Source organism: Populus euphratica, unplaced genomic scaffold (assembly GCF_000495115.2).
Source record: "Populus euphratica unplaced genomic scaffold, PopEup_1.0 scaffold30.1, whole genome shotgun sequence".
Lineage (NCBI taxonomy): Eukaryota > Viridiplantae > Streptophyta > Magnoliopsida > Malpighiales > Salicaceae > Populus > Populus euphratica.
In genome coordinates this window covers 419,913-435,047 of record NW_011499869.1, presented here as the reverse complement: position 1 = coordinate 435,047, position 15,135 = coordinate 419,913, and the positions used below count along the sequence as shown (strand labels likewise).

General features: G+C 35.3%; 1 protein-coding gene and 1 pseudogene across 4 annotated transcripts; one reads left to right on the top strand and one right to left on the bottom strand.

Moving 5' to 3' along the window:
- The first annotated feature begins 6,420 nt into the window (after positions 1-6,420).
- On the top strand, positions 6,421-11,427 carry LOC105126770 (E3 ubiquitin protein ligase DRIP2-like; annotated as a pseudogene).
- Positions 11,428-11,627: 200 nt separating this feature from the next.
- Positions 11,628-15,135, bottom strand: LOC105126769 (PRA1 family protein F2-like). 4 transcript variants are annotated; one of them, XR_842481.1, is made up of 3 exons: positions 14,280-15,135; positions 12,091-12,143; positions 11,628-11,727 (listed from the first exon to the last, which is right to left on the bottom strand). XR_842481.1 is itself a non-coding variant. In XM_011027736.1 (2 exons), the coding sequence occupies exon 1, from the start codon at positions 14,876-14,878 to the stop codon at positions 14,282-14,284; it is 597 nt and encodes a 198-aa protein (XP_011026038.1). In that variant the 5' UTR covers positions 14,879-15,006; the 3' UTR covers positions 12,851-13,449; positions 14,280-14,281. The 4 variants fall into 4 exon arrangements, 3 of the variants coding, with proteins under 3 accessions (XP_011026038.1, XP_011026039.1, XP_011026037.1); XM_011027736.1 differs by lacking the exons at positions 11,628-11,727; positions 12,091-12,143 and adding an exon at positions 12,851-13,449 and having other exon boundaries at positions 14,280-15,006; XM_011027737.1 differs by lacking the exons at positions 11,628-11,727; positions 12,091-12,143 and adding an exon at positions 12,851-13,398 and having other exon boundaries at positions 14,280-15,006.

Below are 15,135 nucleotides of genomic sequence, written 5' to 3'. Positions count from 1 at the left end.
TTATAAAATTATAAGAATATTTTTTATGCACAGTTAAAGTATTTTAAAATACATAATTTAAATAAAAATTTATATATAATTCAAATATTTTAAAGTTTATAATTCAATCCATCTCGTTTTGTAAAATGTTTTATGCATAATAATATTTTTGCAACATCATTTAATTATTTTAATAATCATTATTTTTATTATTTTCTTTAATGATAGCATCGATACCTTTATATTCAATTTCACCTTTATTCTTATTTTTATTTTTATCACTTCTACTACAACAATGATTACATCCATTTTCATCCTTTACAAGTACTACCGCAATGATCTAAAACACTCACACATTAATAGTATAAGCCAAAATAACATTAATCATTGAAGAATTAAAAAAGAAAAGAAAAAAAACTTAATCTTCGTACTGATCAAACAAACTTGGTAGTTAGCACAATATATACTGAAGGGATTTTCATCTAATCTCACCATTCAAACAAAGTGCAGTTGTGCTTGTGATTGTCATGTTCAAAGCCTCTCATCACTTCCATGCATAACAAATAACCCACCAATCATCAAAGCAAATTGTTTGTGAAAGACTTACACTTTCCAGTAGCCAAGTACAGCTTTTGATATTGGGATTCCTGTGAGTTAAGATGTTAGGAAGAAGGGCAAGATGCTGGGTCACGCTCTTGCTAAGAGGATGATTTTTTGAGAAAAAAAGAGAGAGTGGAAGGCGAGTGAGACGAATAAATGGAGAAAAAAGAACCGAGAAGAGTTAGTCAATAATTTTTATTAATTTTTTCAAACTCTATAAACTTGGTCTGAATGTAATCAAGTTTGCTAGCTTTTAAGTTTTTTATCTGATTTCATTTGTTATATCTGTATTAATTTATAAAATTATATAATTTTATGAGTTACTAACAATCACAACTCCAATGATAATTTGTGTCTAAATCTTAGGAGATCCCTATTCTTCTCCATAATTATACAGACACTAGAAGCTATTTTAAGTCTACTAGATGCACGTAGGAGAATTGGAGACTGCTGCACATCTGCTTTAGATGGCGAACTTCGATGTGCTTGTATTAGCCCTTTGGGTCTCAAAGATTAGGATGCCCTTTCTTCTGTGACCATTTTTGTACTAATTAATTACAGCTAGAATTAGTCAAGATTTGGCTTAAAGAAACAAACATTTCATCTACTTTTACTTAGCCTTCGACCCAGGATTTTTCTCTTTTTTGAATTTGTTCAGTATTTTATCACATTTCGTAGGAAGACCCTGGTTTTGTAGAACTGATATTCAGTGGTGAATATCTCAAGTCTTGGAATAATCACATGAGAAATTGCTCGGTAGCTTCTACCAAATAGAGTTAGCAAAAACGGGGCTTCTGGTTTCTTCATTCTTTTCTGTTTGCTGGTAAAAGACTTGCTTTACATTATGCAGTTGTCAATTGGATCGCCCACATAACCCATAACAGTTTCACGACTACGTTACCCGTGATTCCTTACCAGTGCATTAAATTCCTTTGTCTAAAGATGTTCCATTGAAGCTAACTAAGTTGCTTAAAGTTAGCTTCTATCTGCCCAAATGCAGTGATATGAACTCTCCGCTATACACTTCAGGGCTTTTTTGATAGGCTGCGCACCTCCTTGGGGCTTTTTTTTTTTTTGGTGCCCTCGAGACACATGATATATCTGCATGCATGTGAAGATCACTTATCTGATTTTCAAGATACAGAAGCCTTACATTGAGTATTATGACACCAAAAGAAGACAAGAAAAAGCAGAAGCAAAAACTAAGAAGGAAGTGAAAAAAAACCGTATATCAAGATTGTTTGGTTCTCCTGCACGCATGGAGAGGCACCGGCATAATTAGTGATGGAAAGTTGTACGAGGTTAGGAATTAGGAGTCTTTTCATCCCGACTACAAATTGACAGCCTGAAATTAGCATTTCTTTTGCTCTTTAGCGCTGTTGTAATTGTAATTATATAAATCCAAGTTTCTGAATTTTCTGAATTTAGATATAAGCAGGCAGGAAATGCTGATTAGAGCACAAAGTTGTCTATTGTGTGGGATTAAATCGCAGCATGCAGTGCAATAAGTCCCTTTTTCTATACCTGGGCTTGTAGATTTACTGTCAGAAATCGTTCTGGTCTCCAGATAGGATGAAATTGGATATCTTATTGCTTACAATAATCATATGGCAGACCTTCACATATCAAGAAAGTTGTCTGGCCCATGACCTTCACCTGTCAGTGGCTCTGGTGCTCCCAGTTCATGTCCCGCGCCTCTTTCATAGCACAGGCGTTCTATGTAGATTGATGGCGCATGTTGGCAGTGGTATGAACCGTACTTTCACATATTAGCGTTCGTTTTTATTGTAAGGTTACTGACAAAGGGGAGCGTGTAGGATACTTTATTTTTATATTGCTTCTTTATTATTTTTAGCTGTTTTGACATAGCTTCTTCCGATGAATTATAACTCGAACAACTTCATCTTCAAAGCATTGATTGGATTCCATCATGCTACAGCAACAAATGGGCTCGTTCTATGCTCTGGGACTATTTGTCTGTGTCCCTTCGTATGTTCTTGGGGGGCTGCAATATCTGAAATGAATTACCTTCGTACATTGGCAGAGGGCCATGGCTATGTCTTTAACTTGGCACAGAGAGAAGTCGGGAGAAATCAACTAAACGAAGGGATTTCCCTCCATTGGATCACGGGACCTCTTCTATTTAGCAAGAAAATGGGTTTCGTGATTTCGGCCGAACAACCTCCAGTCCAGGACAAGAAAATGGGTTCAATCTATGATGTGTCCGACAACATTTGACACTAGCAAGACCAGCGTGGCAGACTACTGGGGCCGATCTCAAAGGATTTCATGAATTACCTTCTTGGACTTGACACAACCACCCACTCTTTGAGAAGGCTGCACGCCGCTACTAATTATTACCGCTGCTGCTGCTCCACGCTATCTCATTTCTGTCCAGCAAATTTTATGCACCTACAGTCACTGTAACAAAGTTTTTCACATTATTGCTTGGTGGGTTCAAGATTTTGGCTTGGACAAGGATGGTGCGGTTGCAATTGTCACGTGATATGTATTTTTTGTACTGTTTTTTAAAATTATTTTTTATTTAAAAATATATTAAAATAATTTTTTTAAGATCCTTTTTTTATTTTTGATACAGAACATTAAATTTATTTAAAAAATATTAAAAAATACATTGATTTAATACTTTTAAGATACCACGCTGTGAAGAGATATGCAGAGTTTTTTGGATGTACTGTTACTTCACATGATTATGGGTTTGGTAGTTGTGTGATCATGTAATGAAACACAGATGATTTCATCACACGAATCCCATAAATAAAATAAATTGCAAAGAGTATTTTCTTACTTTTGCAAGAAATAAATTTAAGAGGGAACATTTTTTTCACGTGCAATTTGTTAGCTAGCGAGAACAGATTAGTTCTCTATTAGTTTTCTCGCTTAAAATAATATCTATCTTAATCGCTCAAAAATGCATGCCACGGATTCGAATCCCTGGCTACTTATCTGGATACTGGGTTTAGACTTGCTCCATAGCCAAGTCCACCATTATGGTACACAAGCAGCCATGTCAGCAACTAACTAGTTTATATATACTTGCTATATGACAAGTTAGATTTTAAAAAAAAATACAATAAGATATTTAGATTATAGAAAAATATTTGATATTTTTATTAAATCCACCTTAATAAATTAATTTTAAAATTTCTTAATTTAAATTCTTGTTTAGCTTTGGTGTAAGACTATATACAAGACACAACATAGTAAATTTGACCACGTTAAAAACATCAAAATCAACTAAAAAAATTAAAATTTAAAATTAAATCACATAAATATTATATTGATATAACCTAGTCAATAGACTTGATATATTTAAAGATAACTTGATTATTAATTAAAAAAAATTAAAAAAATTGAAATCAATAGAAAAAAAATATCTTAATCTAATTCTTCTAATTAGTTGGTTCTTCTATTTAGCTCTGGTTTAATTTAGCTCTGGTTTAAAATTAAAGTACGTAAAAGGGATTTTGATATGATTTAAGTAATTTGTTCAGTTTAAAATAGTTCAAATAATTTTTTTTTAAATCTAAAGTTGAAGTTGAAAAAATAAAATAGAAATAGAAAAAAACTGAAATTTTTTTCAAGAAAGAGTAGCTTCACAGTTTTTTTTTTAAAGAAAAAGAAAAAGGAACAGCGAAGCTACTTAATCATCCTCACTTCTTCGAGTACAGAAGTAAATTGGCATGATGCTACGAGCTAAACCCTTGAGAAATATGCGTGAGGTCTTACCAAAGTCACTGCAATATTTATTAAAAAAGAAAAAGAAACTGCAAACACACATGCTAGCTACCTAAACAATATAATTTAAAATTGATGAAACCGGGTCTTCGTGCTGCCACCTACTAGAAGGAAAAATAAAGGAATTAATTAAATAACGAGAGGAGTCGGCAGGCCGCAAAATCCTACTTTGACTGGCACAAATATTTGAAATGTCCAGCGAGGAATCGCGGAAGGGGCTGCTACGCTGAAGCCGACTGATGCACAAATCATATGGTCCGAAACTGGTATCTACCATCTAGCTGCGCTCCGGAATTCTCGCTGAAGTCAATTAATTATTTGATGCACCCGCATGCCTCTTTGACTTTCCAATCTCAAAATAACAATAATAATAATAATAATCTAATTTTCTTAGTTCAAAATCTTAAAACCTGAAACACTAAATTAAATATTATTTAAATAAAAAATAGATTTTATTAATACACAAACTGAAAAGATTTTTTTCAGAGAAAAAAAACTATTCGCTTCCCTTCCTGTTTGTCCATTTTCTTCACCAGGTAGTGTTTTTATTATATATTTGATTTTATGTTTTAAAAATATTTTAAATATTTTATTTATTTTAAATTAATATACTTTTAGTAATTTTAAATTATTTTGATATATTGATATAAAAAATAATTTAAAAAAATAAAAAATATTATTTATTTATATATATATATATATTAGTATAAAAATAATTTAAAAAATAACTATTATTACACTCCCAAACAATTCCTTAAATAATAATCCCTTTCCTTTTTTTTTTTTAATAAAAAAATTTGAGTGTTAAAAGTAGTGTTATTAAAATTATCCAGCTCAGTTGTCTATCCATGACCGGATTTAGCTCATGCCATGATTCATATTCAATTAGGCAGGAGTTAACTTAATGATTCCTGTTCAATTAGGCAGGAGTTAACTTAATTAAGCTCTTGATAGAGTGGATTGCAACTTCATTAACTTGATGCAATAAAAAATAATGATGTTATTTTATTTACTTTTTAGTATTAAAAATATATTATTTTAAATTGATTAGAATCAGACCGATTTAATTTATCAAAATTATGGTGATAATATTAAAAAATTATTTTACTTAAAAACTTAAATTGTAAAATGAGATCTTAAAATATAATTTATATTATTTTCTAACATATTTAAAATTTATATATAATTATTTTACTTTATATTTAATTTTTATTAAATAAATAAAAATAATTAATACCATATCAAAAAAATTATTTCACTTAAAATTTTTAATTATTAAATAAAATTTTAAATAAAATTTATATTAATTTTTAATATATAACTGATAAAATTGGTTCAAATAACGACCTACCATTTTTCTCCCGGCAGAACCCTTTACGTGGGGGTGCGTGGGATCCTATTTCAGTTTCAGCCAACTCTCGAACGAATAAAATCTTGAAGCCCTTCAACTGAAAACGTTGTCGTTGTTATCATTATTATTGTCGTGAATTGGTCTTCCTTTCAGACTGGTATTATTTAATTTACTAACGACTGCAGATGGGAAATTAAAATCAATTCCAACCGTTACTGCCACGTTGAATGATGGAGAGGGACCCAACTTGCAGGCTTGCTAACATGCACTTATGCACACAATACCACAAACACCCTCGCAATACTCGCGTCGCCTGCACGAAACCCAAGCCCAGTGCACACCTTCCTCTCCAAAGCACTCCCAGCGCACTTTATCCGTGCTCCCTGTCTCAAAACTAGCTGTTGAACTTGTCCAAGGGCGCATGGTAAAAAAAACTGTCTAGTTGAACTTGCGTGGCTTAATATTTAAATTAAAGAAATTACTGGTATCATTATTATTTAATTTCATTAAAACTTACAATAAAACAAAATAAATAATATTTTATAAGAAATGACATGAATAAATTAATTTTAATTACACAAGATTCATGCTCTTTCCCATTCTTTTTTTCTCAAAAAAATAAATAAATAGTTCACATGCTATTTTGTTTCGTAAACAAACAAACAAATAAATAGATAATTATGCTTTCCTTTACTGTATATATATATAAACTTTTTTTTTGCCCCCTTGTTGAGTCCAGAATCCATTCACTGAAACCCCACAAATCAACATTGTAACCCAACTGTAATGATATCTCACCCTTTCTTCTGATTTATACTTAATATTCCCTCAAATTAAAAAAAAAAAAACAGAAAGAAAGAAAACACCCGTCTCCACCGATCAAAGCTATACACAAAACAGTAATAATCTCATGCAGTTTTAATCGGTAGCTATCTATCCTCGTTTTGCGTTATTGTTATTCTTCGGTTTAATGCAGATATAGAAAGAGAGATGAACGTGAATCAATCGTGTGTTGTAGTTGGTAAAATAAAGCACATGCAGCGGCAGGATGTGGACGTGAAGGGAGGGAGGGGTTAGGAAGGAATTGAGAAAGTTTTGATGGGAAATCAGAATCATCAGCGTCATCATCAGGTGGTGAAAGTGAGGAGAGAAACGATTGCAGCATGCATTACATGTCTTCTCTGAAATAAGTTACTTAGAGATGCCACTACCATATCTGAATGTCTGCATACGTGTCAGTCTCTCCTTCTCAATTCATTTCGCTTCCAAATCCTTGATTGTGTTTTGCCTTGTTCATGATCTAATCTGGGTCATCGGTGTTTTTTTTTTTTCTGGATTTGTTGGCCTGCTTCTTCTTTCCTTTTGTCTTGCTTTGACTCGGTACTTGTGTAATTCTGTTTAAAGAATGTGGAGATTTAGCACTTTCTTCTGCACCAGGATCTTTGATGATATCGATCTCTTTCTAGCTAGATTCTTTGCTTGATGAAATTACTGTTTGCATGTTGGGCCAACAGTAACATATTTTAACCAATTGGGAAGTCTTTTAGCTCTCTTTTAGTACAATTTTTATTTATCTTAGACCATATATCTAGCTAGCTGCTACCTTTTGAGTTAATTTTTTTTTTTTTTTTTTGTGTAGAACTGTATTCCAGGTTTCATCTTCCAAATGTATTGTGTGCTACTTTGACGATGAACTTTGTATTATTCATGCGGATTAAATGCTGCTGAATGCTGATATTTTTAAGTTTATCAAGTCAGTAAATGAAAAAATATTTGATTTTTTGTATTTTATCCAGTTTGCAGGAAGTGTATATATCGGAGGATATCAAATGAAGGATTAGATAGCTGCCCAATATGCAACATCAACCTGGGCTGCGTTCCTTTGGAAAAATTAAGGTCAGATATTAGCTGTTTTTGTTTGGGTGAGATTTGAGTGGATGGATTTCCGATATGCTTAGTTGGGCTGTTGTTTATACTGCCATAGAATGCAATTGCTATTTGGTCAATCTGTTGAGGCAACAATAGAATTCTGCTCATTTATCATGCATATACATGCAGAATGTAGATTATAAGATGTATAGGACCTGCAAATTTTGGTAAAAAAATTAGGTTTTTGTGTTTAAATCGTTCAATGTGCATGTATTGGTAAATGGTAAACAGGCCAGACCACAATTTACAAGATGTGAGGTCCAAGATTTTCCCATACAAAAAAAGAAAGGTAGAGGCACCTGAAGTTCCAGAGTCAGTTGCATTACCAGTTACTAGAAGAAAGGAAAGGTCGCTCTCATCATTGGTGGTCAGCACTCCTAAAGTTTCCACGCACTCTACTACAACAGGAAGAAGAACGAAACCTTTTCCAAGAAGGGCTGCTGCTTTACGAGGTACCAATTTTTCCATTGAAAAAACGAATAACAAGGAACATGTTCCTGTTGAAGATGGTCCAGAGAGCTCAAGTTCACCCGAAACCTTGAAAAAACCTAATCAGAACATAAAGCAGGTAAATATTAACCGTTATATCAACTTTGTGTGGATACCTAATATCATTTTAATTGGCTGTTAATATAAACGTCCACTTTCGTTTCTAGTGTCTTGACAAGCAGTCCAATTTTCTAAGAAGTCTAAGAACTGCATGTTTAACAAGTGTATCTTGACAAGCAGTCCAATTTTCTAAGTCTAAGAACTGCATGTTTAACAAGTGCAGAATTCTCCCTTTACTGAACCCAGCCAACCTGTTCCTGATGAAGCAGAGAATGGGACCGAACCAAGGGATGGGAAATCAGATCTCTGGCAACCTTTAAATTTTTTGGTGGAAGTTGCGAACAGAACCAAGTCATTCAAGTCTAGTCCCCAACTTAATGATGCTAAATCAGAATCTCGACCTGTCCATGACAATGAACCTCGAGCGCTTAAAACCAAATTTAAGGAAAACAAAGGCAGATCAAAAGTAAAGGATGAAAAGAATAATATTGATAATGTCTCTGAGGGACCAGTGGAACCAAAAAGGTTGCGCAGAATACGTCAAAAAAGGGCAGTGTTTAATAACATTTCCGGCATTTCATCCCCAGCAGTGCTGGACACTGCTGCTGCAAAGCAAGAAAGAAGAAGTGGTCCTGTTTGGTTTTCATTATTGGCTTCTGAACAGTGAGAACCAACTCCAGCTCTTTAACTAGAAGAAACTTTCTGTACTAGGAGTCTAGAATATTGAAACGTGTTTGCTTGCTTAAATGTATTTTCACTGTGTTCATATAGTTTTTTCACTTCTTTTTCTCAGAGAAGGAGAAGCACCCTTGCCACAAATTCCTTCAAGTTACTTAAGGCTAAAGTGAGTTTCTTTTGTCTTCACTGCAATATTGTATGAACTCTTCATCTCATTTGCTGGATACTTTACCTTTTGTTTTGTTATGATTTATGAAGATTCCTTCCTGGCTTTTTTTATTGTGAAGATATTATTCCAAGTTTTTGGTACTTGGTAGCTGGGAGTACAGTGAAAAAATTTGCTCACGTTATGCTAGTAGATGCTAGAACAGCAGTCACTGCCTGAGAGAGTAAGCTTAACCTTTAATCATGCTTAGGTTAGAGGCTTAGAGCTGTAAAGATGAAGGGAAGGCCTCCAAGGATGTAGTTGAGGTGGTAAGAATTGTGAGAAAACATGGTAGCACATATTTGTGAAAACAATGAAATTTATTTTCATTGAGGCATCTTATTAATCTAAAGTCATCCTTCCTCTGCTACACAACTCATTCCTTCTAGAGGTCTGGAGGTTGCAGTATGGAAAGTGCAGGTGGGACAGCCAATTGACCTATCGATTTCAGAGAGTGTATCTCGAGATGTATTTTACCAATCCTAAAAAGGGACAGGTTATCTATATTGACTAACTATTTAATAGATTCCATGCGCATCTCAGCATATATGTAGATAGTTTCGGTCTGTAACTTACAGCTAAACCAGTCATTAAAACTATGCTGGTCCGCTTTCAGTCCCACCTGATGGAAGGCGCTGCTGACAACCTGAAAAACCACTAATTCCTCCCAAAATTTAAGGCCCATTTTAGATATTGTAATAGGCCACTTAACGTGTCGCTTTTATGCTTATTGAATTGTTTGACAAGTTTTCTCACATTCAAACTATTCAATAGTCCTCATAAACACACTGGAATCTTAATTTGTAAATTAATTTAGTTCTGTGCACTGTTGTTGTGCTAATTTATGCCTGTTACCTATTATTTTGCCGTCATTTTTCAGCATTTCTTTTGGCTACTTTTCAGTAATTAAAATTTGAAATAAGAAAATAAGCTTTTTTGGTGAATAAAGTAAAGCAATCAACTAATTCCTGGAGATGTTTCACTTATTTCGCCCTATGCCAGGAATGGAAATGTACCTGTTTCTTTCATCCAGAAGTACTTGATGAAGAAGCTAGACCTCGCTAGTGAAGCTGAGGTGAGATGTCGTTGACAAGCTTTACGTTCAGATCATTTTCAGTTTCAATTAGTTGTTTTTTTTTAATGCAATTACAAAACAGTCTTGGACCTTGGATTACCATACCCTATCAACTCCAAGTTGAGCTTGCTATTGTGTTCTTAGGCACAAGTTCTTGTCATATTAAAAAGGTTGAAGTACAAGAGATCTCAATTAAGCACCAGGGTCATCAAGTTTTGTCTTTAACAATGCATGTGCTGCTCTCTTCCTTTTCTTTTTTTGAGCCCTGCATTTTTCATTAGCGTACATTTTTCATGAACCAATAATCTCATTAATCCTGTCCCCTCTTAAAGTCTGACTTCTGTTGCATTTGCTCCTGCAATAATGTGAGCAGAATTATTATGAATCGGAAATTGTTTCTTTCTTAGGAAAACAAATATTTTGGAAGTATTCTGCCATTAGTAAAGGTTGAACAAAGTATTTATTTAAATCAAAAGGAAGCATTTTCAATTAAGCAGCAGAAACTATAGCAAATACATTATCATTTTGCCTCGTGGGCGTTCAATAACAGTTTTAGCACAGAAAAAAGCTTGTCTAGTTCTCATTCTTGTAACTCCTCTGGTTGGTATTCTTTCAGGTTGAGATCAGATGCATGGGAAGACCAGTGATCCCTACATTACTATTGTATAATTTAGTTGATCAGTGGCTGCAAACAGTGCCAAAGACCGATCAAGTACCAGTAACTGCAGGTTCCTCGGCAAAGGATTATGTGATGGTGCTTGCCTATGCTCGAAAGGTCCCAAACCAATAACAATGCTTTTTTCCAATTTGTTGTTCCACCACATCATCAACAATCCATATGCTTCTTTGAATCCCGGAGGGTAACAAAGTGAAATTTTCTCCTCGGCTTGTATATTTTGAGCATGTCGTTCATGACTAGTTCCTCCACAATATCTGTGGAGTCTTTGGTTTATCCACACCAGGCTGCCGCAGGGAAACAGAGGGTGAAAAGGAATTCTTCGATTCATGATCATATAAATGCAGGCAATCTGCACAAGCTGGTTAGCCTACAGTGATGAGGTGCGCGTTCACGGGTGTTCTTCCAGGTACTGTCTGATTACACACCACCTAGCGCAAGACTTTCTACGGAGACCACATCTTTCTTGGCTGCGTGTTGCATGATATGCGAGCTAGATGATGCTCTATTTGTTTAATCAGACTTACGCTCCCATTGTTTTCTATGGTTGATTATTCATTGTAGGCAGAGATGGACCTGCTTCGTTGGCTGCCCTCCACGATAGAAAGTTCTGTTTTTTGAGCCTTTTTTTCGACTGCATTGAGATTTCAGATTTACCCCAGTTATTATTCCTAGGATATTAGGATTTATTTAACTATTAACAAGATGCGACCGATAAAATAATTATTAATTAAAAAAATGTTTTTTTAATGGGTAGTACTTTATGTATGATAGAGAAAATAGTTATTAAAATTTAATACAAATTATAACTAGTATAAGTTATCAATTTGAACTCAAACTCGGATTTTCTACATTTTATTTAGTATACTAACAATCTTTGCTATGTTCATACGCATGGTATGTCACATACAAAAATTCTTAATTAGAAAAAAATAAATTATCTGCAATATATTTTTTATCTGTGGCAAAAAAGAAGTTATGTCACACAAAAAAAAGATTTTTTTATGCATTATTAACTATTCTTTCAATACACACAGAGTTAAAAATAGAATTTCTTCACGTTTAAGTTTAACTTATTTAATAATAATATTAAGAACTACATATTGAAAAAAAATTCAGTCCCATCCACGTGCTAAGGGAAGTAACCAGGTAAATACATGTAAGGGGATCGTCTGCACATGATTTTTTGCACGAACTTGCTGGGTATTGGCGGTGGCTCTCTCAAGAGCTAAACGTCCCATTTAAGAACTGTCCGGCGTCGTCGTTATATATAAGCATCGAGTAGATGGGCCGCCCGGTCTTCATGCCCTCTGAGTCAGTTCATTATCTAGGCCCGTCTAGACTGAGGAAAAGATCGACGAAAAAAGATTCTTTGTGATCAGGAATCGCATTTTTAATTCTTACAAGACTAGCAAAATTCCTGACACTTAGCAGCTAAGTGTTCTATAATAATTCACTTGCTAGGTGCACTGTAGTTTGCCGCTTTCTTTCTTCTTTTTTTTTTTTTATAAGAACAAGAGTTGTCCTCTTCTCTCTTTTTATCATTTCATGTTCTCTTATTCTATTTTAGTAATTTTTTTATTCACATTTTGCATCGAATAAAATCAAAACACGATATTAAACCTTTAAATTTCATCTTAGCAAGAGTGCGATTTCAACAGGACTATCTGGAGGAACCACAGGCTTCTAACGGCTATCTAAACCCTCCACAAAACAATCAGCGGTGCCCTCACTATGATGGGATGGATAATAGGAAACTATGCAAATAAATGCTGTGAAAAGTATGGGTTTTTGATAACCTCTATGGTAAATTCAAGTTGCATAACTTGACCTTCATAACATGGACATAGGGGGGGAATGAATGACTCGAGCTTCAGAGATGCCACCATCGATTTTACAACACACAAAATCACGACGCAACTTCAGATGTATTGTACAAAAAAAATCAGCTTCATGGGATAGGATTTCGTAAAACAGCCAAATATTCTTCCTTCAACTGCTAAAAAGATAGATATGATATACATGACCTTATCATTATCAAACATACAATTGGAAAAATAAATCACTAATTCATCACATTCCTCGAATGAACGCTACCAAGGCATCACAACATGAACTGAAAATGCATGAGAGAATTCGTGAGAAGACCATAAGCATAAGCAGATATTACGGTCACAGTACTTAAAAGAGATCGCCACTGAATGAATAATCTTACACATTCCATAGACCCATCAAAAAACAAAAAAAGAGATCACTTCCGGAACCACTCCTCCAATCAGGCACAAAACAAGCCAGGAACCAAGAACTCTTCCAAAAAACTAGCGGGCAAAGGGAGACCCATGGTGAAAGAAGCTTTTAAAGTCACAAAAACATGGATTGTGACAACGGGAAAGCCACTAACTTTGCATGGCCAGTGGCAGCAATATTGCTAACTTTCCTTTGTCAATTTTCACTTGCAAGTTCCTCAAATGGAGCCAATCCACCTTTAAATGAAAATTCTTCCGCAATATTTTCGTTGCAATTCGAGAGACTCAACGTTATTGCGTATAAAGAAAGACCCGTACTTCGAAACTTATTGGCAACCATCTGGACCATCTCTGTTCGTGAAAAAAGGAAGCCAAAAGGAGACCATCACGCACTTATGCCACTTTTAAGCCCAAGAAAATGGAAATTCAGAGTCAGTCCCCACCTTTCAAAAAAATTTACACAAAAAAAAAAAAGACTAGTAGTATCCTTCTCTTGCATTTCTAAGTTCAGATCCCAGACTTCCACTAGAACACCAACCTTGTACCCTGCTATATCCGGATGTTTGCGTACTGTAACCAAGTTCACATCAAAACAAACAACACTGGCGATTGCACCAATCTATTCACACCAACGGGCTGGTAACTCATCGGTGCTCTCTTACACCGTGAGAGCTAGGATTTGGGTTCGAGTCCCGGATCAGTGAACACACAATTTTCATCTCAAAAAACAACATTTTTACTACGAATTCATACTAAAGCAACTTCAGTTTAAACCTAACAAAACTCATACAAATTTAAGTGTACGTAGAAAACCAACAACATATAACATCAACAGCAATAGAGAAAAGGACTCCAATAAAAAGAAGAAGTGAACACATTTCTGCATTAAAATCCAAAGAAATCATTTATTCCCACCATAAGAAGTACTACTTCCTTTAACAACACTAAAGAAGGTACAAAACACCGTCATTAACCAGCTGTTTCTTCACTGGTTCTTCAATCATAACAACATTTACAACACAGTCATCCCACAAAAAATTAACACTACCCTATTAAGAAAAAACCTAAAAAAAAAATAAACAAGAGAAAAAAAATCGAATCAGGTCAAGATTGATCATCTAAGAAGAGAAAAAACCGCTGCTCCTGCCGAAATTATGTATGTTTTAGCAGACTTGTGCGTATGAAATTAAATTCCAGCAGAAAAATATGAAATCCAAAGCTAAGAATCTTACTTTTAAAAGCGAGTGTGGCCAGCTCTCGTGGGACTCCCCACAACAGAAAGCAAACTTCCATCAGCCACATCTTGCTCATCCGAATACAAATCATCAGTTCTTCTAAACGCAGCGTGCAAGACAACAATAGCAGCTCCAATCAAAAGCGAAACCAAGACATTTAACCACACGTGTGTGAAAATCAAAGCAACAACAGTAGCGACACCGAGCAAACCAAGCACCACACGATCATCAATCGTGCGGTGGAAAATCACCAATGGCTGGTCACGAAAGAAGTAAAGGTAAAACCAGGCGACGAAGACGATTAAGAAGACAATCATTGAGAGAGGGTGCCATAAGAGGCTTAAGAAGAGGATAGAGAGGATTATCATTGTGTAATTAACGCGAAAGTAGGAGAGGTTCCGTTTTATGCGGATTGTGGTATCGCCGAGGGACAGTGGGCGCGCGAAGGAGGAGAATTCAATTAATTCGCGCCATGGGCGGCGAGTGGCGAAGATGGTGGATGTCGTATATGTCGTATTGATGGCGCGTGTGAGGAAGGTGGACGAGGGCGCGGTGGGTGGGAAGGAACCGTACGAAGCTGGAGATGGAGAAGTCATTGAGAAAGACGAGAGAAGAGAGATCGGTTCGTTGTTACAGAGGGAGAGGCGGTTTTGTGGATCTCTATAAAGAAGGCATTTCCTATTTTAATGGCTAGATATTTGTCGGGAAAGAGCGCAGAGGGCATAGGCTTGTGAAGACGACGCCGTGTTAGGCATTTTAAAGAGGATGTGGTGTCGTTTCGGCTTCTTTAGCGTGCGGGTGCGGGGACGCGGGCGCGAGAGGAAAGGGAAGGCCAGGAAGGAAGGGGGGAGTC